Here is an 18,806-nt window from a genome sequence, read left to right as displayed (position 1 = left end):
CAATATTTGGCACTATTAGATGCACTTTTGGCCCTTTTAGACATAACAAGCTCAACCTAAATAACTTCAACTTACTTGATAAGTTGGCATGGGTACATGTCTCCTCAGGAAAATAGGGATTTGTCTGCCCCAAAGCCTGAATATTTCTATCGAACTCTGTCCTAGACAGCTAGATGCACCTAGGGTATCACCCAGTGTTAGTCAACCTAGTATAGTCTGGTTATTTTCAGACTGTCTAGTTTGTACTCTTTGGAGGGAATTCATTAAGAATTGGGTTCTGCGCCCATATCCACTAAGAGGCTCCGGCCTCTTGGTGAATATGAGCGCAAACTCCGCCAGTTCCCATCCTTAGATCAAATCAGAACTGGCGGAGTTTGTTGCTATAGTCTCCACTGGTTTTCCCCACCCACCTGGTCTCCACCTCGACAAGCCCATAGTAGCCGTGCGGGTCATACGCCAGTGTGCATGTGGCTTAAAACTGTAAAAATTTATATTTGAAGTTAGGTAGTAAATACAGCATATATACGGAAGCTAACAGCAGTAAATGGTTTTCGCATGCCAGTCAAGCCCATTTAATAGAAGTGTCTAACATGCCTTTAAGGTGTCTCCTTGTGATGTATTCTCAGCTGTGCTCTTCAAGCCTTCCATCCTTTAGGAATATATCAGCTGTCACATCTCTTTTGTGCAGCGCCTGTCTGTGTGTGGGCAGGGATATAAATACTTCACTTGTCCAAAAGGTCATGCCAGTATTAAACATATCCTGCAGTTTCTAACCTTCCTTTAACACAGCACTGACAAATGAAACTGATTGAAATTAGTGATTTATATTTTAATTTTACTTGTACATCTCAAGGTAGTAACTTATTTTGAGGAAAGGGCATTTGATAGAAATGTATTCCCTAAGTCAACTGTCTTTAAAGGATATCTACTATCTGATATACTGATGGTAGACTTTCTTTTACCGTGTTAATTAAATCCTGTAACAGCGATTTTGAAAAAATATGCTAATGAGCTGGAAGTGTTCTGAGCACTGAAGCCTGAACCCCCCTCTCATTAGCATATTTTATAATAGTCTCTTTTTGTCAAAATTGCAACATCCCCCACCGAGACCTAGCCTTTTCTTGTGGTCTGGAGGCAGCCAGGGCGCAGAATACTGGAGTGGCTGGCTAGTGCGGCCTTGGGCACGCTGTGGTCACAGTGCTTGGTATGGGGACCGGAGGACTGAGCTACAGCCTAGCAGGTCTCCAGCAGGTGATGTGTGCAAGAAATATGGAGGGAGAGGCTGATGCAGTGGTTTCTCCCTGGGGCAATCCCTGAGGTTTCTGTGGTTTCTGTCTGAGCCCGTGGTGGTAAGCAGCCGTGTCCAAGGATCAGATGAAGGCAACGTTGGGCAAATCAACTTACAGTTCTTTACTGACCAGAAGGCAACGGCCAAACAATTAACAGCGGATTCTCAAGCCTGAAGAGTCATGGAAAGCCGGTCCACAGGAAGGTTACACGCAGCCTGGTAGTAGATTCATGCTGGGCTGGTAGAGATGGAACTGAGTTCGGGTGGTGGTCTTAAGTCTGTGCTTAAGTCTCCGGACTTGTCATGGGTACTAGGTGATGGCCTGAGACACCTGTATTTCTTGGAATTAGGACAGTGGCTGTGGCAGACAGACCATGGGGTCTGGTCCTGTCTGCAGACACTATGCTCAGGAAAGACCATGTGCTTCTGCCCACCAGGGGTTAACATACTCCCTGGTCAGGTGGTAGCACCTCTCCAATCACCTTCCAGCTTGTATTAAAAGAATATCATTTTATGAAGTGTTTGCGCCACTTTTGTACTGTGGTTGTATTTTGTCCTAAAGGGGTGTGTTGCTAGTTTTCACCACATTTATTGCAGCAGTTCAACACTATTCTTTCACAGCATCATGAAGGAAAGTGCAACAGGAGAAAAAAAGTGTGTGTCACATCCTGAAAACAGACCAGATTAATTTAGAATGTGCAACACTATTAAATAAGTGCAGGCAAACTGCTCTAAGGCAGATTACACCAGTTTTCACATATTCAGGCCATTAAACTTAGAATTAAGTATAAAAAGGATTTCTGCTTCACACTATAAATAGTGAGTTGCACAGGTACTCTGGAGAGGGTCCCAATGCCTTAAGGCATAAGAATTTTGTAAACTCCCGTCACACTGTTGTGTTGCAAACTAGGTTTTTAAAGATTTTATGCAAACATTCAAAGTTGTGACGTTTTGGTCAGACAATTGACCTTCATCAGACTCAGTGTGTAAGAATGTATAAGAAAAGAAGGTTTGCGTGTAGCAAAGTGGAGCTGGGTAAAGAGAATTGTGGTAGGTACTGCTTGTGGAGTACAGCGCTTATTTGGCCATATAACCAGTGCCCCAATAGAGTAAGCTGACAGTGATTATTGACAGTTCTAGAAAATGGACCTGAACAGGAAGGACTATATAAACATGCATGCTAGGAATGGCTAAGCGTATACGATTCTTTAAGTAGTAAAGCAACATGGGGGCATTTATTATCGACTTTCAATCGGAAAACTGGCAGACTATTTTTCCGTCTCGTTTTGTGCCACAATTTTTGGCGCACAGTTAGAGCAGCAAAAGCTTGTCCAGGGAGTTCTATTTCACTTTCATGAATGGGGAGACATTTCTAAACCTATTGTTTTGCGCACCAAATCATTAATCACTTGCACAACAAACTTACATACCCCTGAAAATGATAGAACACTTCCTGCGCCACCCTGCACCCAGATTAATAAACACCGTACCTTCCTATATTTTTTTGTCTGTAATAGATTGCTTTTTTAATTTTCATCTATGAAGTTCTTATTGAATGGCAACAATTGTGTTTTGCACATGGGAGTGCATTTATTTAATCCTAACACTCCTAGCAACGGTGGGAATTTCCACAATGTGACGTGCCAAGAAAAACAGCTGCTGTCAAGAGAAAATGAAACCTCCACCAATAGTGTTTCAGAGGCCTTCAGAATTTCACATGGTGGGCAGCATTCCATGATGTTTCTAGCAATGTGCAGAAAGTGGTACCATATAGTTAATTGATATTTATTAAATTAAACAGTTATCTATAACTTGCTATGACTAGGTTAACAGAAAGAAGCGGAAAATGGTTACAAAGTGTGTGTGTCACTTTGTACGACCTGTCCAGGACTTCATTACACTGAAAAAGCATTTGTATGAATGGGCTCCCCTAATATATTACCTCATTTTTATCTCTGACAGTCTGATTGTGGGGACACCCAGCAATAGGGAGGATGGGAGGCCTCAAGTCTCTTAAACTGCTTTAGACATTTATATAAGTAGCAAAACTACTCTAAGATGTTACTATACTGTCTCATATATAGGCACAATTATCTCCGCGAGGTAGGAACCACAGTCAATACAGCATGGGGCACATTTACTAAGAATGTGGGAAACTAAACTAAAAGTTCTCTGCCTGTGTATAATGCTGGGTGCGCCAGATTTATTAAGAACGTGCGCCAGAAATCATGAATCTGTCGCTTCCCTGTACTGGACCAACAGAGCTCACCAACTTTTTTGTGGTGCATCTTTATCATAGGGCGTGCAATGCTGTTAAATCTGGCACGGTGGCTACTGGAGCTGCACCACAAAACGGTTGCGTGCAACACATTTGTGATGCAGACACTTCTTAAATACCTGTGCAAGCAGTCTAAACATAAAAAAACATGCAAAGTCTGACAGAAAACTGCCGCAAAGCCCTTAGTAAATGTGCCCCCATATCTTTTTTCATCTTAAAGGACACCTGTCATCAGGTCTGTGTCACTAGTCCTGTCACCACTACCTGTTGGAGCAGCTCACAAGGATCCATCCCAGGCTTTATCTAGTTATTTCATACATTAATCATTGTAAAATCATCTATTCTTTATCATATAAATGAGGCTGCTTATGTCTGTGTGTAATGTATAGTAAAGCATGGCTAGTGTGTGCTGCATCTGCTGACATGCTGCATCCTCCTAATATACAGGTGAGAGACACAGACATCAGCTACACATAAATCTGACATGTTCTGCTGTAACATGGCTGCCTGGAGCTGCTGTATCTCTCCTAAACACACACACACACACATGCACACACAGGCTGCAGGGGGCGTGGCCACCAGCACCAGGAAGCACATCATTATACAGGCTGTCAGTCAAGCACTGGGGGTGTGGTTGTGCCTCCCACTCATGAATAGAGTGGACAGCTTGAATATGCTAATGACTCATTGGACATTTCACAGGTCATTTGCATACAGCTTTAGGACCTCATTGCTTAGGTTTACAGGCATGTAGAGGGACAATGAAGGAATAGAGGCAATGCTCTCTAATGGCAGTTTATGAAAATATATTTAGTTTAGGGGGGTTATTTTGCATGACGGGTTCTCTTTAAGGAAGATCATCTATATAAAAAACTTAGAAGTCTGACACTCCTTAAAAATGAGCTATTCCAGGAAGATGCAGGAGTCCTGCATTCCTTGAGCTCAGGCGCTTCAGAGCATTCCGCTTCCATCTCTGCCCCTTAGTTTCCAATGCCTTCAGCAGCTGATTGTGCCCCCACCAATCTGATGGGCATTCCTGAGGTCAATGCTGGCCTGTTGATGCTGTCAGAAACCTGACAAAAACCTGATTTTTAGGGGTTAAGTTTTGGGAACCTAGCCTATCTATTAGGCAGTCAATACCTGTAACTAGAGTGGTTGAAAAACTAGACGGAGTTCTCACAAATGTTGAACTTAACTGTCCCTAGAAGGATTGTCACCGCAGCAGAGGAGAGAGATACATTCTAGCAGCACCATTGCCATGCTATTCCTTATGAACATTCTAGTCATTTAGGTGTGTTTTAGTTGCAAGATTGATTTTCTGTTTGTATTATATCCCTTTGCCATTTCGTCCAAATTAGCATTATATTATTTCATACTATGTCTTCATATGTCTATTCGCTTGAGACGTTAGCTCAATAATAAAACTTAAAATTTCAATTATCATTTTTTAAAATTTTTGTTTAGGCACCCAGCTAGATATATTAACTCCTCTCTTTGATCTTCATTCTGTCGGTGACAAGGACAGATGTCTCCTGACACATTCCAGTTCTGCTCTTCCCTGCCCAGAGGATTTAGCTGAACTATACTGCACATCCACAGGCAGGCACTGGTGCTGATTTTATGTTCAAATAATACTTAACTCACAGGCCGATATTCATTAGTAAACTGATTTTTTTCTCAGTTGGGCATTTTAGCTTTTTAGTCATTCATAAGCTGAGAAGCCCATTGACAGTTAATGTGGCTGTTTGTCAATAAACTTAACTTGAAAAGAACTAAGCAAATTAAAGAGGAATTCTCATCTGGGTATTTACATTTAATTTAATCCATCTGCCATATACAAACATTTCTTCAAATGGATATTATTAGAAATATGTTTCTGTATGAAGATAATGGGGGTGATTTACTAAGGGCCCAATTCGCATTTTCCCAACGTGTTACCCGAATATTTCCAATTTGCGGCAATTTTTCCTGAATTGGCCTGGGATTTTGGTGCACGCGATCGGATTGTGGCGCATCGGCGCCGGCATGCACGCGAAGCAAATTGGGGGGCGTGGCTGTAAAAAAAACCCGACGGATTCGGAAAAACCGCCACATTTTAAAAATAAAAAAGTGTCGCTCGACACGCACTTACCTTCACTCACGATAGGACGGTGAACTTCAGTGCATTCCGATGGTCTTCAGCACAGCAGCGACACCTGATGGACGTCGGAGGAACTGCCTTAGTGAATCCCGTCCGCACCCGTAAGTGAATCTGCCCCAATGTCCCTTAAATAAAGCCATGCTGTCCCTTTAAATTGAAATAGTTGTCCTTGTTAGTCTGGAAGTTACTGCACGTCCCACAGACGTCCTGTGGTAAAGAACATGAAATGCAGGTGGTGTAGCAGGGCTCAATGTTGACCAACGCTGCCAGAATACAGGGGTGATCGTATCCATGGACTGCTATCCAACGACAGCATGGCTACATTTATGGGAAATTATCTTCACACAGGTAAAAATTTTTTCATAACATCTAGTTCAAGTAATGTATGTACAGTATATGGTAGATTAATTCAATTAAATGTGAATACCCAGAAAGGAATACCCCTTTAAGGATGCATTCAGGCACATGAACATGCTTGGTCAACAGGATCCATGTTCCGGTAAGATTAAACAGACTGAGTACGGTGCAGTGGATGAGAGTTCTTGCATCATAGTGATATATATGGTAATCCAATGATTCTTTCTGCCAGCCATACAGCAGCACCAACACAGTTGGTACAATGTGGGTGGTGCTGTATGCCAGCAGACAGGGAATCCCTGCATCATATTTCACTATGATGTAATGAATTCCATCCACTGCACTATGCTTGGTCTATTGTATCTGGCCAGAACACCAGTCTGTGCAGGCAGCCTTTCACAGCCACCCTAATATGGTACTTATGCTTTACCTATTGTATATTTGCTAATATATGAATATGTAGGAAATGTATATTTTTCTTTTTAGAAGTTATTTTCTAATATGATTATGTTCCAGAGCTGAAACAACATAGTTTATCTTTGGTCTGCAGTGGTCTTTTTTATACAGCACTGTGCTTTACATATTTCACAAGCTGTTTCTGTACTTCGACCTTGGCCGCCACTGCAGACAAGTCACACCTGAGGAACGACCTGGTGGTACCACGCTGCAGCTTGTCTAGTCCGCCTTGCGGCGGGCTTTGGAGAAAACCGGGTACCATTTAGACTCCGGTCCCAAGTAGCGGCTTGTGTCATCGTCTGCAGTGGTCCAGAGGATCCACACCTACAAGCCTGACAGTAAGATCCGGCCATGGATCCCGCAGAGGTTCCATCTCCCAGCAAGCCAGACCTCGCTACCATTGTGATCCACCAGTCCCGGCAGATTGCGGTACAGCGTGATCAGCTGGAACACGTCACCGCCATGCTGCAGCAACTACTAGCTAACCAGCATCAGCAACAGATTCCTGAGGCTGTCCCTGCAGTTTCTATTGCTCCGGCTTGTTTTCCCGCTGCGGAACTAAGGCCACGGCTGTCCATGCCTAGCAAGTACGATGGCGACTCCAAGATGTGCAGGAGCTTTATTAATCAGTGCTCCCTGCACATAGAACTTATGCTGTCCCAGTTCATCATGGAGCGATCTAAGGTGGCCTTCATAATCGGCCTTCTCTCCAGGAAAGCCCTGGCCTGGGCTACTCCCCTTTGGGACAGAAATGACCCAGTTACGGCTTCTTTTGTGGCCTTTTTGTCTGAATTCCGCTCCGTGTTCGAAGAACCGGCCCGGGCCTCCTCAACCGAGTCTGCTTTGCTGGATTTACGTCAGGGGAATTCCTCCGTGGGAGAGTATGCAGTCCAGTTCCGCACTCTGGCTCCGGAACTTTCTTGGAACAACGCGCCCCTGTCCGCAGCTTTTCAAAAGTGTCTCGCCTCTCATGTAAAGGACGCTCTGGCCGCTCGTGATCTGCCATCTACTCTGAGTCGTCTCATCACCTTGGCTACCCAGATGGTCGTACGATTTAGGGAGCATGCTGAGGAGTCACGCCTCGAGCAACCTCAAGTTAGTCCTCGACGACTGCCTCGCCTGGCCTTCCAAAGGCCACTCCAGCCTCTGGTCGTACCTTCTGCATAGGAGACTATGGAGGTGGACAGAGCTAGACTCTCTTACCAGGAACGCATCAGAAGACGCCAGGGCAACCTTTTCCTTTATTGTGCCAGTCCGGAGCACTTCATCAGGTCTTGTCCTATCCGTCCCCAGCGTCCGGGAAATGCCAGCACCTACAGTTCTTGGGAGAAGCGTCCCTAGGTGTCAGCAAAGCTTTTCCATGCCTGATGATTCCGGTGCTTCTCAGCATTGGCGCCAGCCCCCAGATCCAAGTCTCCGCTTTCTTGGACTCCGGTTCTGCAGGGAATTTCGTGGATGCCGCTCTGGTCTCCCGGCATCGCATCCCAGTGGTTCGCCTCAAGAAGCTGTTGGTCATCTCCTCTGTAAGTGGCCAAATGCTCTCTGACTTGGTCCTGTATCGCACCAAGCCTCTGTTCTTGCAGGTTGGAGTGCTGCACAAGGAGAGACTGTCCTTTTATGTGCTACCTCGGTCCACGTCCTCTATCCTCTTGGGTCTACCATGGCTGCAGCTCCATTCACCTGTTCTCAACTGAATGACAGGGGAGATCCTTCATTGGGGTCCAGAGTGCCGGTCCCGCTGTATGGTGGCGTCTTTACCTGTATTGGCCTCCTCCGTGTCTACGAAGCCTTTGGAAGGTTTACCAACGTGCTACTAGGACTTCTCTGACGTGTTCTCTAAAAAGCAGGCTGAGACTTTGCCACCGCATTGACCTTACGATTGCCCTATTGAGTTGTTGCCGGTTACCCCTCCTCCCCAAGGTTGGGTGTATCCATTCTCCGTTCCTGAGACCATAGCCATGTCGGAGTATATCCAGGAGAACTTGCAAAGAGGTTTCATACGGAAGTCCTCCTCTCCTGCGGGCACAGGATTCTTCTTTGTTACCAAGAAGGACGGCTCCTTGCGTCCTTGTATTGATTATCGTGGACTTAATAAGATCGCGGTTAAAAACCGCTACCCTCTGCCACTGATTACAGAACTGTTTGACCGCCTGCGCGGTTCCAAGATTTTCTCTAAGCTGGACCTTTGCGGGGCCTACAATCTCATTTGTATCCGCAAGGGAGACGAATGGAAGACAGCATTTAACACCCGAGATGGTCATTTCGAGTACCTTGTGATGCCATTTGGACTGTGCAACGCTCCAGCTGTCTTCCAAGAGTTTGTCAATGACATCTTCAGAGACCTTCTGTATACGTGTGTAGTGGTCTACCTAGATGACATCTTGGTGTTCTCTCCAGACCTCAAGACCCATCAGTCTCACGTACAGCAAGTCCTTGGCCGCCTTCGAGCTAATCGTCTCTACGCCAAGCTCGAGAAGTGTCTCTTCCATCAACGGAGTCTACCTTTTCTTGGCTACATCATTTCCGACAAAGGTCTCCAGATGGATCCTACCAAATTATCTGCCATCTGCAGTGGCCACGCCCAAAGGGCCTTCGCGCTATTCAGAGGTTCCTGGGCTTCGCAAACTACTACCGACAGTTTATTCCACATTTTTCAACTCTAGTCGCTCCCATCGTGGCACTCACCAGGAAGGGCGCTAATCCACGCCTTTGGCCTCGAGCAGCTGAAGAAGCCTTTGCAAAGTTGGAGTCCGCCTTTGCCATAGCTCCGGTCCTCTCTAGACCCGATACGGAGAAGCCTTTTATCCTGGAGGTGGACGCATCTTCTGTCGGTGCAGGGGCTGTGCTTACCCAGAAGGGGCCCAGGGGTCGAACACTCATGTGTGGCTTCTTTTCCAAACTTGCCCTGGAAGAATGGTGATATCTTTTGGAGGGGGCTCGTTTTCCCGTCTGTGTTTACACAGATCATAAGAACCTTTCGTACCTCCAGATAGCCCAACGTCTTAACCCCAGGCAAGCCCGTTGGTCACTATTCTTCTTCCGCTTCAACTTGATGATCCACTTCCAACCTGCAGAGAAGAATATCAGGGCTGATACCCTATCCCGTGCCTCAGATGTTGTTGGAGAAGAGCCGGTTCCTCAGAATATCATCTCTCCGGAACAGTTGGTTGCAGCCGCTCCTGTGGATCTTCGGCAGCTTCCCCCTGGCAAGACGTATGTCCGACCTGCTCTGTGGAAGAGGATTTTGTTTTGGGACATTGGTCAAAGATGTTCAGGACTTTGTGGGATCCTGCACCTCCTGTGCTCGTAATAAGCCTTCTCGTCTAAAACCGGCTGGTCTCTTACTTCCGTTGCCAATACCCAGTCGCCTGTGGTCACACATAGCTATGGACTTTGTCACGGATCTTCCATCCGTCATCTGGGTGGTGACAGCCCGGTTTTCGAAGATGTCTCATTTCGTCCCTCTTCCAGGTCTACATGGTCTCCCTCTGCACATGGTCTCTGTTCGTGGAGTTCAGTATGTTTCCCACTTCTGGCGCTCTCTCTGCAGCCAACTGCAGGTAAAGTTGGATTTCTCTTTAGCTTACCACCCTCAGTCCAATGGACAAGTGGTGAGGGTTAACCAGACTCTGGGCTGCTACCTTCGCCATTTCGTCTCTGCCCGTCAGGACGACTGGTCCACTTTGTTTCCCTGGGCAGAGCTCTCATACAACTCTCTGGATTCAGAATCTGCTGGTGCAGCTCCATTCTTTGTTGTCTATGGAAGAATTCCCACCACTCCCTCTCTCAGTTCACTCTGATGTTCCTGCGGTGGAGGAAATGGTGCAGGACCTCAGTTCTGTCTGGAGAAAGACTCGTCTATCTCTACTTCGGGCGTCTGCTCACACCAAAATCCAGGCCGACAAGAGACTCAGACCTCCTCCCATCTTCTCTCCTGGGGACAAGGTCTGGTTATCTTCTAGGTACATCCGGCTGAAGATACCCGGGTACAAGCTCGGTCCACGATTCTTGGGTCCTTTCGAGGTCCTAGCCCGTATTAATCCGGTATCCTACAAGTTGCGCCTTCCTCCCACCATGCGCATCCCGAACTCCTTCCATGTCTCCCTGCTCAAGCCTGTCATCCTAAACCGCTTCTCCCGGCAAGTACCTCCTCCCACCCCTGTGGCTGACTCCACGACACCTATGAGGTAAAGGACATCCTTAATATGAAGACGGTAAGGGGGAAGCGGTTCTTCTTAGTCGACTGGAAGGGGTTCGGTCCGGAAGAGAGGTCATGGGAGCCGGAGGACAATATCCTGGACCGTGATCTTCTGCAGAGATTTCTCCAACCCAAGAAGAGGGGGAGGCTGAAGGGGGGGTACTGTCACGGGTGGTCCCGCGTCTCATAGCGGCAGTGCTTCTCACCTCTCCCCGCTCCCGAGTCCCGGCCTCGCTCCGTGTGCGCGCGTCCCCGTGTCTTAGGGCGCGCGTGCAGCAGCCTTAGAAAATTTAAAGGGCCAGCCCGCCATTAATTGGCGCTGGCTATTTCCCACGAGGCTATTTATATCTGTCTCTCCCATCTCACCCTGCCGGATCTTTGTGCCTCACAGCCTGAGAGAAAGCTATTCTGCGATTTGCCTGCGATTCCTGTGTCTCCTGCGTTCCTGAGTCCCTCCATGTTCCAGTGTTCCTGAGTCCCTCCGTGTTCCTGTGTATACCTGTGTTCCTCCGTGCTGCTGTCCTGTGTGCTGTGTTCCCGTACCCTTTTGCTTGGACCTCCTGTTGCTGACCCCGGACCGGACTCTGACATTGCATCTCTGCTGTCTGCCCTGATCTTGTGCCTGGACTTCGACCACGAGATTGTCTGCTGTTTCTGTACTTCGACCTTGACCGCCACTGCAGACAAGTCACGCCTGAGGAACGACCTGGTGGTACCACGCCGCAGCTTGTCTAACCCGCCTTGCGACGGTCTCTGGTGAAAGCCGGGTCCCAGGTAGTGGCTTGTGTCATCGTCTGCAGTGGTCCAGATGATCCACACCTACAAGCCTGACACAAATACAATATTAAATTGCTGATAAAACAATTAATTTAGGTAATGTCTCTTCTGAGTTATGGAATCGTTACAACACAAGAAGGCTATTACAGGTAGTCCCCGGTTTACGTACAAGATACGTATATTTTATAACAATTTTATAATATTTTATATTATAACCTGGTTAATAGATGTAGAGAGAATCTAATCCAAACAACATTCATTTTATGATAGGATCTCTGGTTTTGGGAAAGACTGGTTTTATTGCCCAAGCAACCTGGTCTGGAATGGAGGAATGTCAGAGGGGAGGGGTGCCCACCTCCCGTAAATTTTGAGATGTTAAGGGTGTCACGGTGGCTGAGTGAGTAGCACTTCTGCCTTGCAGCGCTGTGGTCCTGGGTTCGAATCCCACCCTGATCAACATCTGCAAAGAGTTTGTATGTTCTCTCCGTGTTTCCCACACTCCAAAAACATACTGTAAGGTTGTTTAGATTGTGAGCCCCATGGGGACAGGGACCAATTTGACTTGCTTTGCGCTGCATAATCTGTGTGCGCTATATAAATGAAAAATTATTATTATATTTCACATACTGAATAATGCAAATAGTACTATGACTGTTACTGTACAGTAGTACTATATGATGCTATGCTGTTAATGAAAATAGTACTAAGTAAGGTAACACTGTATGATACAAATAGTATTTAGACTGATGCTGCACTATAGCAGCCCGAGTAGCAACCTGCAGTTTTTAAAAAGTCCCCTAAAAAGATTTCCACCTGTCCAGCAGCCTCCACTCCCTACCTAAGTGCCCTGAAAAGGACAAGCGTTCATTTTTACTGTTTGTGCCTGACTGACCTTATCTCGATCATCTCGATCATCTCGATCATCTGTGCAATGGCGCTGAAAAATGTGACCATTCCTCTTTTACAGCAGGGTCACATGTCCTACCTGGCCAATCACAGCCATGCCAATAGAGGGCATAGCTTTGGTTGTTAGGGGACTAAACACTGGTTGATTGGCTGCTCAGCAGTTAATCAGCTTGCCATGTTTTCCCAAGCATGAACCCAAAGCCGGCTTCAGGATCATGGGTACTGAACCCTCCACATTCTGTATGGACCTGGACTTTGCAATTCAGGTCTGCTCTTTACTAGTCATAGTTAGATAATATTTTAGCCCAGTATATTTCTATTACTTAGTCCTATAGATGTCTTTGGACCTCATTTACTTTAAGGCGATATTGTGCATTTATACCATATGCCAGGATTCCATTGTGCATTCAATATTGTATAGATTGTATTGTACAGGTAAAACCAGCATTGATTTTAGTGCTTGGCAAGTGATTTTACATATGGCATCCCCATGTCGTCGTAATTTACTAAACAGAAATTATTATTTTTGGATTGAAAGATGGCCTTTCCTCTAAATCATCAATGATCAATGAGGGTCCGACAGTGAGCTCTTTTACTTATCAGCTGTGAATCACAGTGTAAAACATGGCGCAGAGCCTTGGCTTTTAAAAGACACAAATGGAAAAACTGCATTATTACATGTGAATATAGCTTAATAGGTTTACATACTGTTATGCAAGGTAACTTATTACATTCAGTGATATAATTTCAGTTGTTCACTAAGTTATATAGAAAGGACACAGCACCATCTAGTGGCTATTATTTTAGCGACCACTACTGATCTACACTCACCGGCCACTTTATTAGGTACACCTGTCCAACTGCTAGTTAACACTTAATTTCTAATCAGCCAATCACATGGCGGCAACTCAGTGCATTTAGGCATGTAGACAAGGTCATGACAATCTCCTGCAGTTCAAACCGAGCATCAGTACGGGGAAGAAAAGTGATTTGAGTGCCTTTGAACGTGGCATGGTTGTTGGTGCCAGAAGGGCTGGTCTGAGTATTTCAGAAACTGCTGATCTACTGGGATTTTCACGCACAACCATCTCTAGGGTTTACAGAGAATGGTCCAAAAAAGAAAAAACATCCAGTGAGCGGCAGTTCTGTGGGCGGAAATGCCTTGTTGATGCCAGAGGTCAGAGGAGAATAGGCAGACTGGTTCGAGCTAATAGAAAGGCAACAGTGACTCAAATCGCCACCCGTTACAACCAAGGTAGGCAGAAGAGCATCTCTGAATGCACAGTACGTCGAACTTTGAGGCAGATGGGCTACAGCAGCAGAAGACCACACCGGGTGCCACTCCTTTCAGCTAAGAACAGGAAACTGAGGCTACAATTTGCACAAGCTCATTGAAATTGGAGAGTAGAAGATTGGAAAAACGTTGCCTGGTCTGATGAGAATTTGGCATCAACAACATGAAAGCATGGATCCATCCTGCCTTGTATCAACGGTTCAGGCTGATGGTGGTGGTTTCATGGTGTGGGGAATATTTTCTTGGCACTCTTTGGGCCCCTTGGTACCAATTGAACATCGTTGCAACAGCCTACCTGAGTATTGTTGTTGACCATGTCCATCCCTTTATGACCACAATGTACCCAACATCTGATGGCTACTTTCAGCAGGATAATGCGCCATGTCATAAAGCTGGAATCATCTCAGACTGGTTTCTTGAACATGACAATGAGGTCACTGTACTCAAATGGCCTCCACAGTCACCAGATCTAAATCAAATAGAGCATCTTTGGGATGTGGTAGAACGGGAGATTCGCATCTTGGATGTGCAGCCGACAAATCTGCGGCAACTGTGTGATGCCATCATGTCAATATGGACCAAAATCTCTGAGGAATGCTTCCAGCACCTTTTTGAATCTATGCCACGAAGAATTGAGGCAGTTCTGAAGGCAAAAGGGGGTCCAACCCGTTACTAGCATGGTGTACATTATAAAGTGACCGGTGAGTGTATGTGTTACAAGCATCTGCTTTAGTATTGTGTTGTAAAGGAATACAGAGAGTATAAATGGCCTCATTTAGCACTGTCACCACAAATGGGAACGAGAGTTTGTTATGCATCAGGGAATGAATCACTGCGCTGATAACTTTAAAGGCAGTTGCTGTTGTTCAAACAGGTGATAAATAAAGTCCTAATAAAGTGCTTCAAAGAGCCACCATAGTCCTTAGTGAACCTCAATTAAATGCTAATTTCAGGATGGCAATAGAGCTAAGTGGTTGTTGTATGAGTGGCTGTTATTTGTCTAATGCTCTTTTGTGAACAGTAGGACACTTTTATTGAGTGTTGAATGTACCAAAGATTTTTTTTTTTCTGTCTTTAACAGTTGCAAAATAAAATCTTCCTCCATCAACCATCTAACAATTCCAATTTCATACAACCTATCCAGAAAATGCCAGATACCAAGCTCCAGGTTTCTCTACTGTCCCACTGTCTTGGGTTAGGCTAGGTCTACGGCCTGTGGAGCCATAGTATGTGTAGAACTAGGTTGGCACTTGGTAAGATAGGACATCTGAGTTGGAGAGTGATATGATTTATTTTTTATTACTTTTATTTCTTTAAATTTTGTTAATGAAATAATAAAAACTTTCATAGTGACACAGAAAGTAAAAGGGAATTTATATATGCAAAATAGTGATTGAAGGTATTTCAGTGTCTGTTTCCTGAATAGATCATCCAGGCACAACCAAATTCTGATATAGAGTTGATTTTCATTGACACATCTCTGCAACAAATTTGCCAAGTGTGAATATGCCCTATAGTTACGCAGAGCAGCAAGCCCTTTGTATGATTGTATTAACCTTTACAATTCCTTGTTATATGAATGTGATCAAAATCAACATGCATATCTTTTATTTTCCTAGGGACTCAGGATTATTTTTGCCGATGGATCAAGAATTATTTTTAGACTCAGTGCCTCAGGTTATGTGGGAACAACTCTAAGAATTTACGCAGAATGCTATGAAAAGGATCCAAGCAAACACAATAAAGAGCCCCAGGTAAATTCTTCTTTTTTCCCTGAAAACTGTGAAGGCAAATTTGATGGAGCATTACCTTTGACATGCAAGGTAGTTCAAGGTTGGGTACACATATTGCAGGATTGATGCAAAATGTCTACAGAGATTTCAAGCACAACAGGGTTCAGCCAAAAACAACTGGGTTCTTCTTAGCTTGCAGCCACAAGAAGCCTGCAGTAAATAATTTTATATTATGGGTATAGTAAACATCCTATCTATTATAAGTGGTTTAACAATATCCCAGTGGGCCCCAGCGCGAACTTAGAATTGGGGCCCCATATACCTAACTTCTCTCTGCTTAGGATGAGTTCTTCCGAGTCACCAGCCTCCGAAATCGCAGGTTAACAGCAGCTCAGATTAGAGACCAGGTCACTGTCACACAGAGCTCTAGCAGCAGACACATCTGTTTAGAGGAGACTGTGTGCAGCAGCCTTCATGGTAAAATTGGTGCTAGAAGACCACTGCTAAGGACAGGCAACAAGCAGAAGAGACTCTTTTGGGGTAAAGAACACAAGGAATAGACATTAGACCACTGGAAATCTGTGCTTTGGTCTAATGAGTCCAAATTTGAGACCCCAAACACCCCTCCAGACTGTATTAGGGCTATTTGACCTAGAAGGTGCATGATAGGGTGCTATGCCAGATGACATGGCCTCCACCAGACCTGAACCCAATCGAGATGGTTTGGAGTGAGCAGGACCACAGAGTGAAGTCAAAAGGAATAACAGGTGCTAAGCATTGCTGGGAACTCCTTCAAGACTGTTGGAAGACCATTTCAGGTGACTACCTCTTGAAGCTTATCAAGAGAATGCCAAGAGTGTGCAAAGCAGTAATCAAAGCAAAAGGTGGCTACTAGAACCTAGAATGTAAGACATATTTTCAGTTGTTTCAGACTGTATTGTGAAGTATATAATTCCACATGTGTTAATTCATATTTTCGATGCCTTTAGTGTGAATCTACAATTACTATAAGTTTATAAAATAAAATGAAAATTCTCAAGAGTCTCATTAGGAATGTGATACACAAATCATTAATCTGGCACACACTGTACCCCACACAGACAAACTGCACATAGTACAAACTGCACTGTTCTTAGTAAATGCTCCCCATTGCATTTACATTGCGTTAACATCACATTGATTTTAACCATGTTTATGTAAAAGTAATGTAAACACAATGTTTATACCACATTTACTTAAACGCTATGTAAATGCTCCGTGCCAGACAGGGGGTTTGCCAGCGTGTGGCGTTCCTGTCCCCACATCGGCACACTCTCTGAAGCCAACGAGAACATGAAAATTCATGTTTATTTCAACACCAGGTAGGCCCTGCAATAGAAATAAATGCTGCGCAGCCCCCGTCGGATACATCAAGAGGCTGGAGCCTTGACGGGTCTATCATAAGGTGGGGCTCGTAAAAGTCCCCCCTAATGTAAACACAAGGGTCCCCATTTACCAAGCAAACTGCACCAAGCTTAGATTGCTTAGATTGGAGTCAGTTAGATTTCTCACTTTACTTATCAGAGTTAAATGCTGAAAAGAATATTAAAAATTAAGTCAGCTAAAGATCCGGTCACAGTCACATCCCTGCGACACGGTTGTTACACCCTGTCCATTATGCTACAAATGTAAATTTAAATGTAAATGCATATAAGCAAACAGCGATTCTGCGGTGGCTAACTCATTTCATGTGTTCCTGGCTTAAGGGGTTTTTCCCTGAAATTCCCTATCCATCGCAATTTTTAATATTCAATATTTGCAGATGATACTAAGCTGTGTAAAGTAATAAATACTGAGGTCGATAGTTTAGCATTACAGAGGGATTTGTGGAAGCTTGAGGAGTGGGCAGAGAAATGGTTGATGAGATTTAATGTAGATAAATGTAAAGTTTTGCACTGGGGCCATGGAAACAAAAAGTATAATTATGTTCTAAACGGTCAATTACTTGGTAAAACTGGAGCTGAAAAGGACTTGGGGGTATTGGTGGATGGTAAACTTAATTTTAGTGACCAGAGCCAGGCGGCTGCTGCTAAAGCAAATAAAATTATGGATGTATCAAGAGAGGAATAGATTCTCATGATAAAGACATAGTTTTGCCCTTATACAAATCGCTGGTCAGACCACACATGGAATATTGTGTACAGTTTTGGGCACCAGTGTATAAAAAGGATATAGTAGAGCTGGAACGGGTGCAGAGGAGAGCAACCAGGATTATTAGGGGAATGGGGGGATTAGAATACAATGACAGATTACAAAATTTGGGATTATTCAGTTTAGAAAAAAGACGACTGAGGGGAGACCTCATTACAATGTACAAATACCTGAACGGACAGTACAAGGATCTCTCCTGTGACCAGGACAAGGGGGCATCCTCTATGCCTAGAGGAGAGGCGATTTTACCATCAACATAGACAAAGGTTCTTTACTGTAAGATCAGTGAGACTATGGAACTCTCTGCCGCAGGAGGTTGTTATGGCGGACTCTATGTACATGTTCAAGAGAGGCCTGGATGCCTTTCTGGAGAGCAAAAATATCACAGGTTATGGGGATAAAACATTTATTTAATTCTTAAAGGTTGGACTTGATGGACTTGCGTCTTTTTCCAGCCTTATATACTATGATACTATGATCCCACCCAATTGTGAGAAAAGGAGTTGCTCAAGTGTCCAAAGTCATTGATGTGTTGGTACATGTGTAATAACTACTAATTTGCTTCTATGAGACTGGTGAAGATCGAGAAGTACAGTCTAATAAGTAATCCTCTTAAAATAGGTTCCACAATAGTTTTTTAAACATCATGTCTTGTGGAACCTTGCAGAATATGCAATTCCATAAATGGTTGAATATGAATACCAAAGTAAAAGAAAATAATTGGATTAGAAACAAAAGTTACAACAAAGTACTCAGATGCAATGTATATACCCTGTTTCAACTAAAATAGGACATCCCTCGAAAATAAGACCTAGTACAATTTTGTTCAAGCTTGGAAATATAAGGCCTCCCCTGAAAATAAGACCTAGCGGCAGTCATTTCTACAGCTCCCCCTAACCATACATTAGTATTAGTAGACCCTTGTGACAAGGGTGAAGGATTCATGGGATAAAATCACTGACTGTTGTGCTGCAAACACGATACAAGCAGCTACCCAGACAAGAAGCGCTCATTTAAGGAAAGTGCTATTGGTAAATGTGAGAGATTGGGGCCAATGATCCCAGTAGAAATGGAGTCACAAGAAATACAGCATGAAAGTTTGGAGAGTTATAATGATGTTAGAGAATTTTTTTGGTTCAACAATAAATGTGAATTCTTGTTCATTTGTTCACGGAAAAATATGACATCC

At 44.4% G+C, this 18,806-nt stretch overlaps 1 protein-coding gene across 2 annotated transcripts in view; it reads left to right on the top strand.

The window, feature by feature from the left end:
- The window catches only part of PGM5 (phosphoglucomutase 5), a 154,543-nt gene that overhangs the window by 126,498 nt on the left and 9,239 nt on the right, over window positions 1-18,806 (top strand). For both annotated transcript variants that reach the window (XM_072151397.1, XM_072151386.1), the window contains one exon: window positions 15,314-15,448. In XM_072151397.1, the coding sequence (XP_072007498.1) occupies window positions 15,314-15,448 (135 nt within the window). The remainder of the gene's footprint in view (window positions 1-15,313; window positions 15,449-18,806) is intronic.

This window comes from Engystomops pustulosus, chromosome 1 (assembly GCF_040894005.1).
Source record: "Engystomops pustulosus chromosome 1, aEngPut4.maternal, whole genome shotgun sequence".
Lineage (NCBI taxonomy): Eukaryota > Metazoa > Chordata > Amphibia > Anura > Leptodactylidae > Engystomops > Engystomops pustulosus.
Note: the sequence above shows the minus strand (reverse complement) of the source record. Positions and strands in the feature narration are given on the sequence as shown.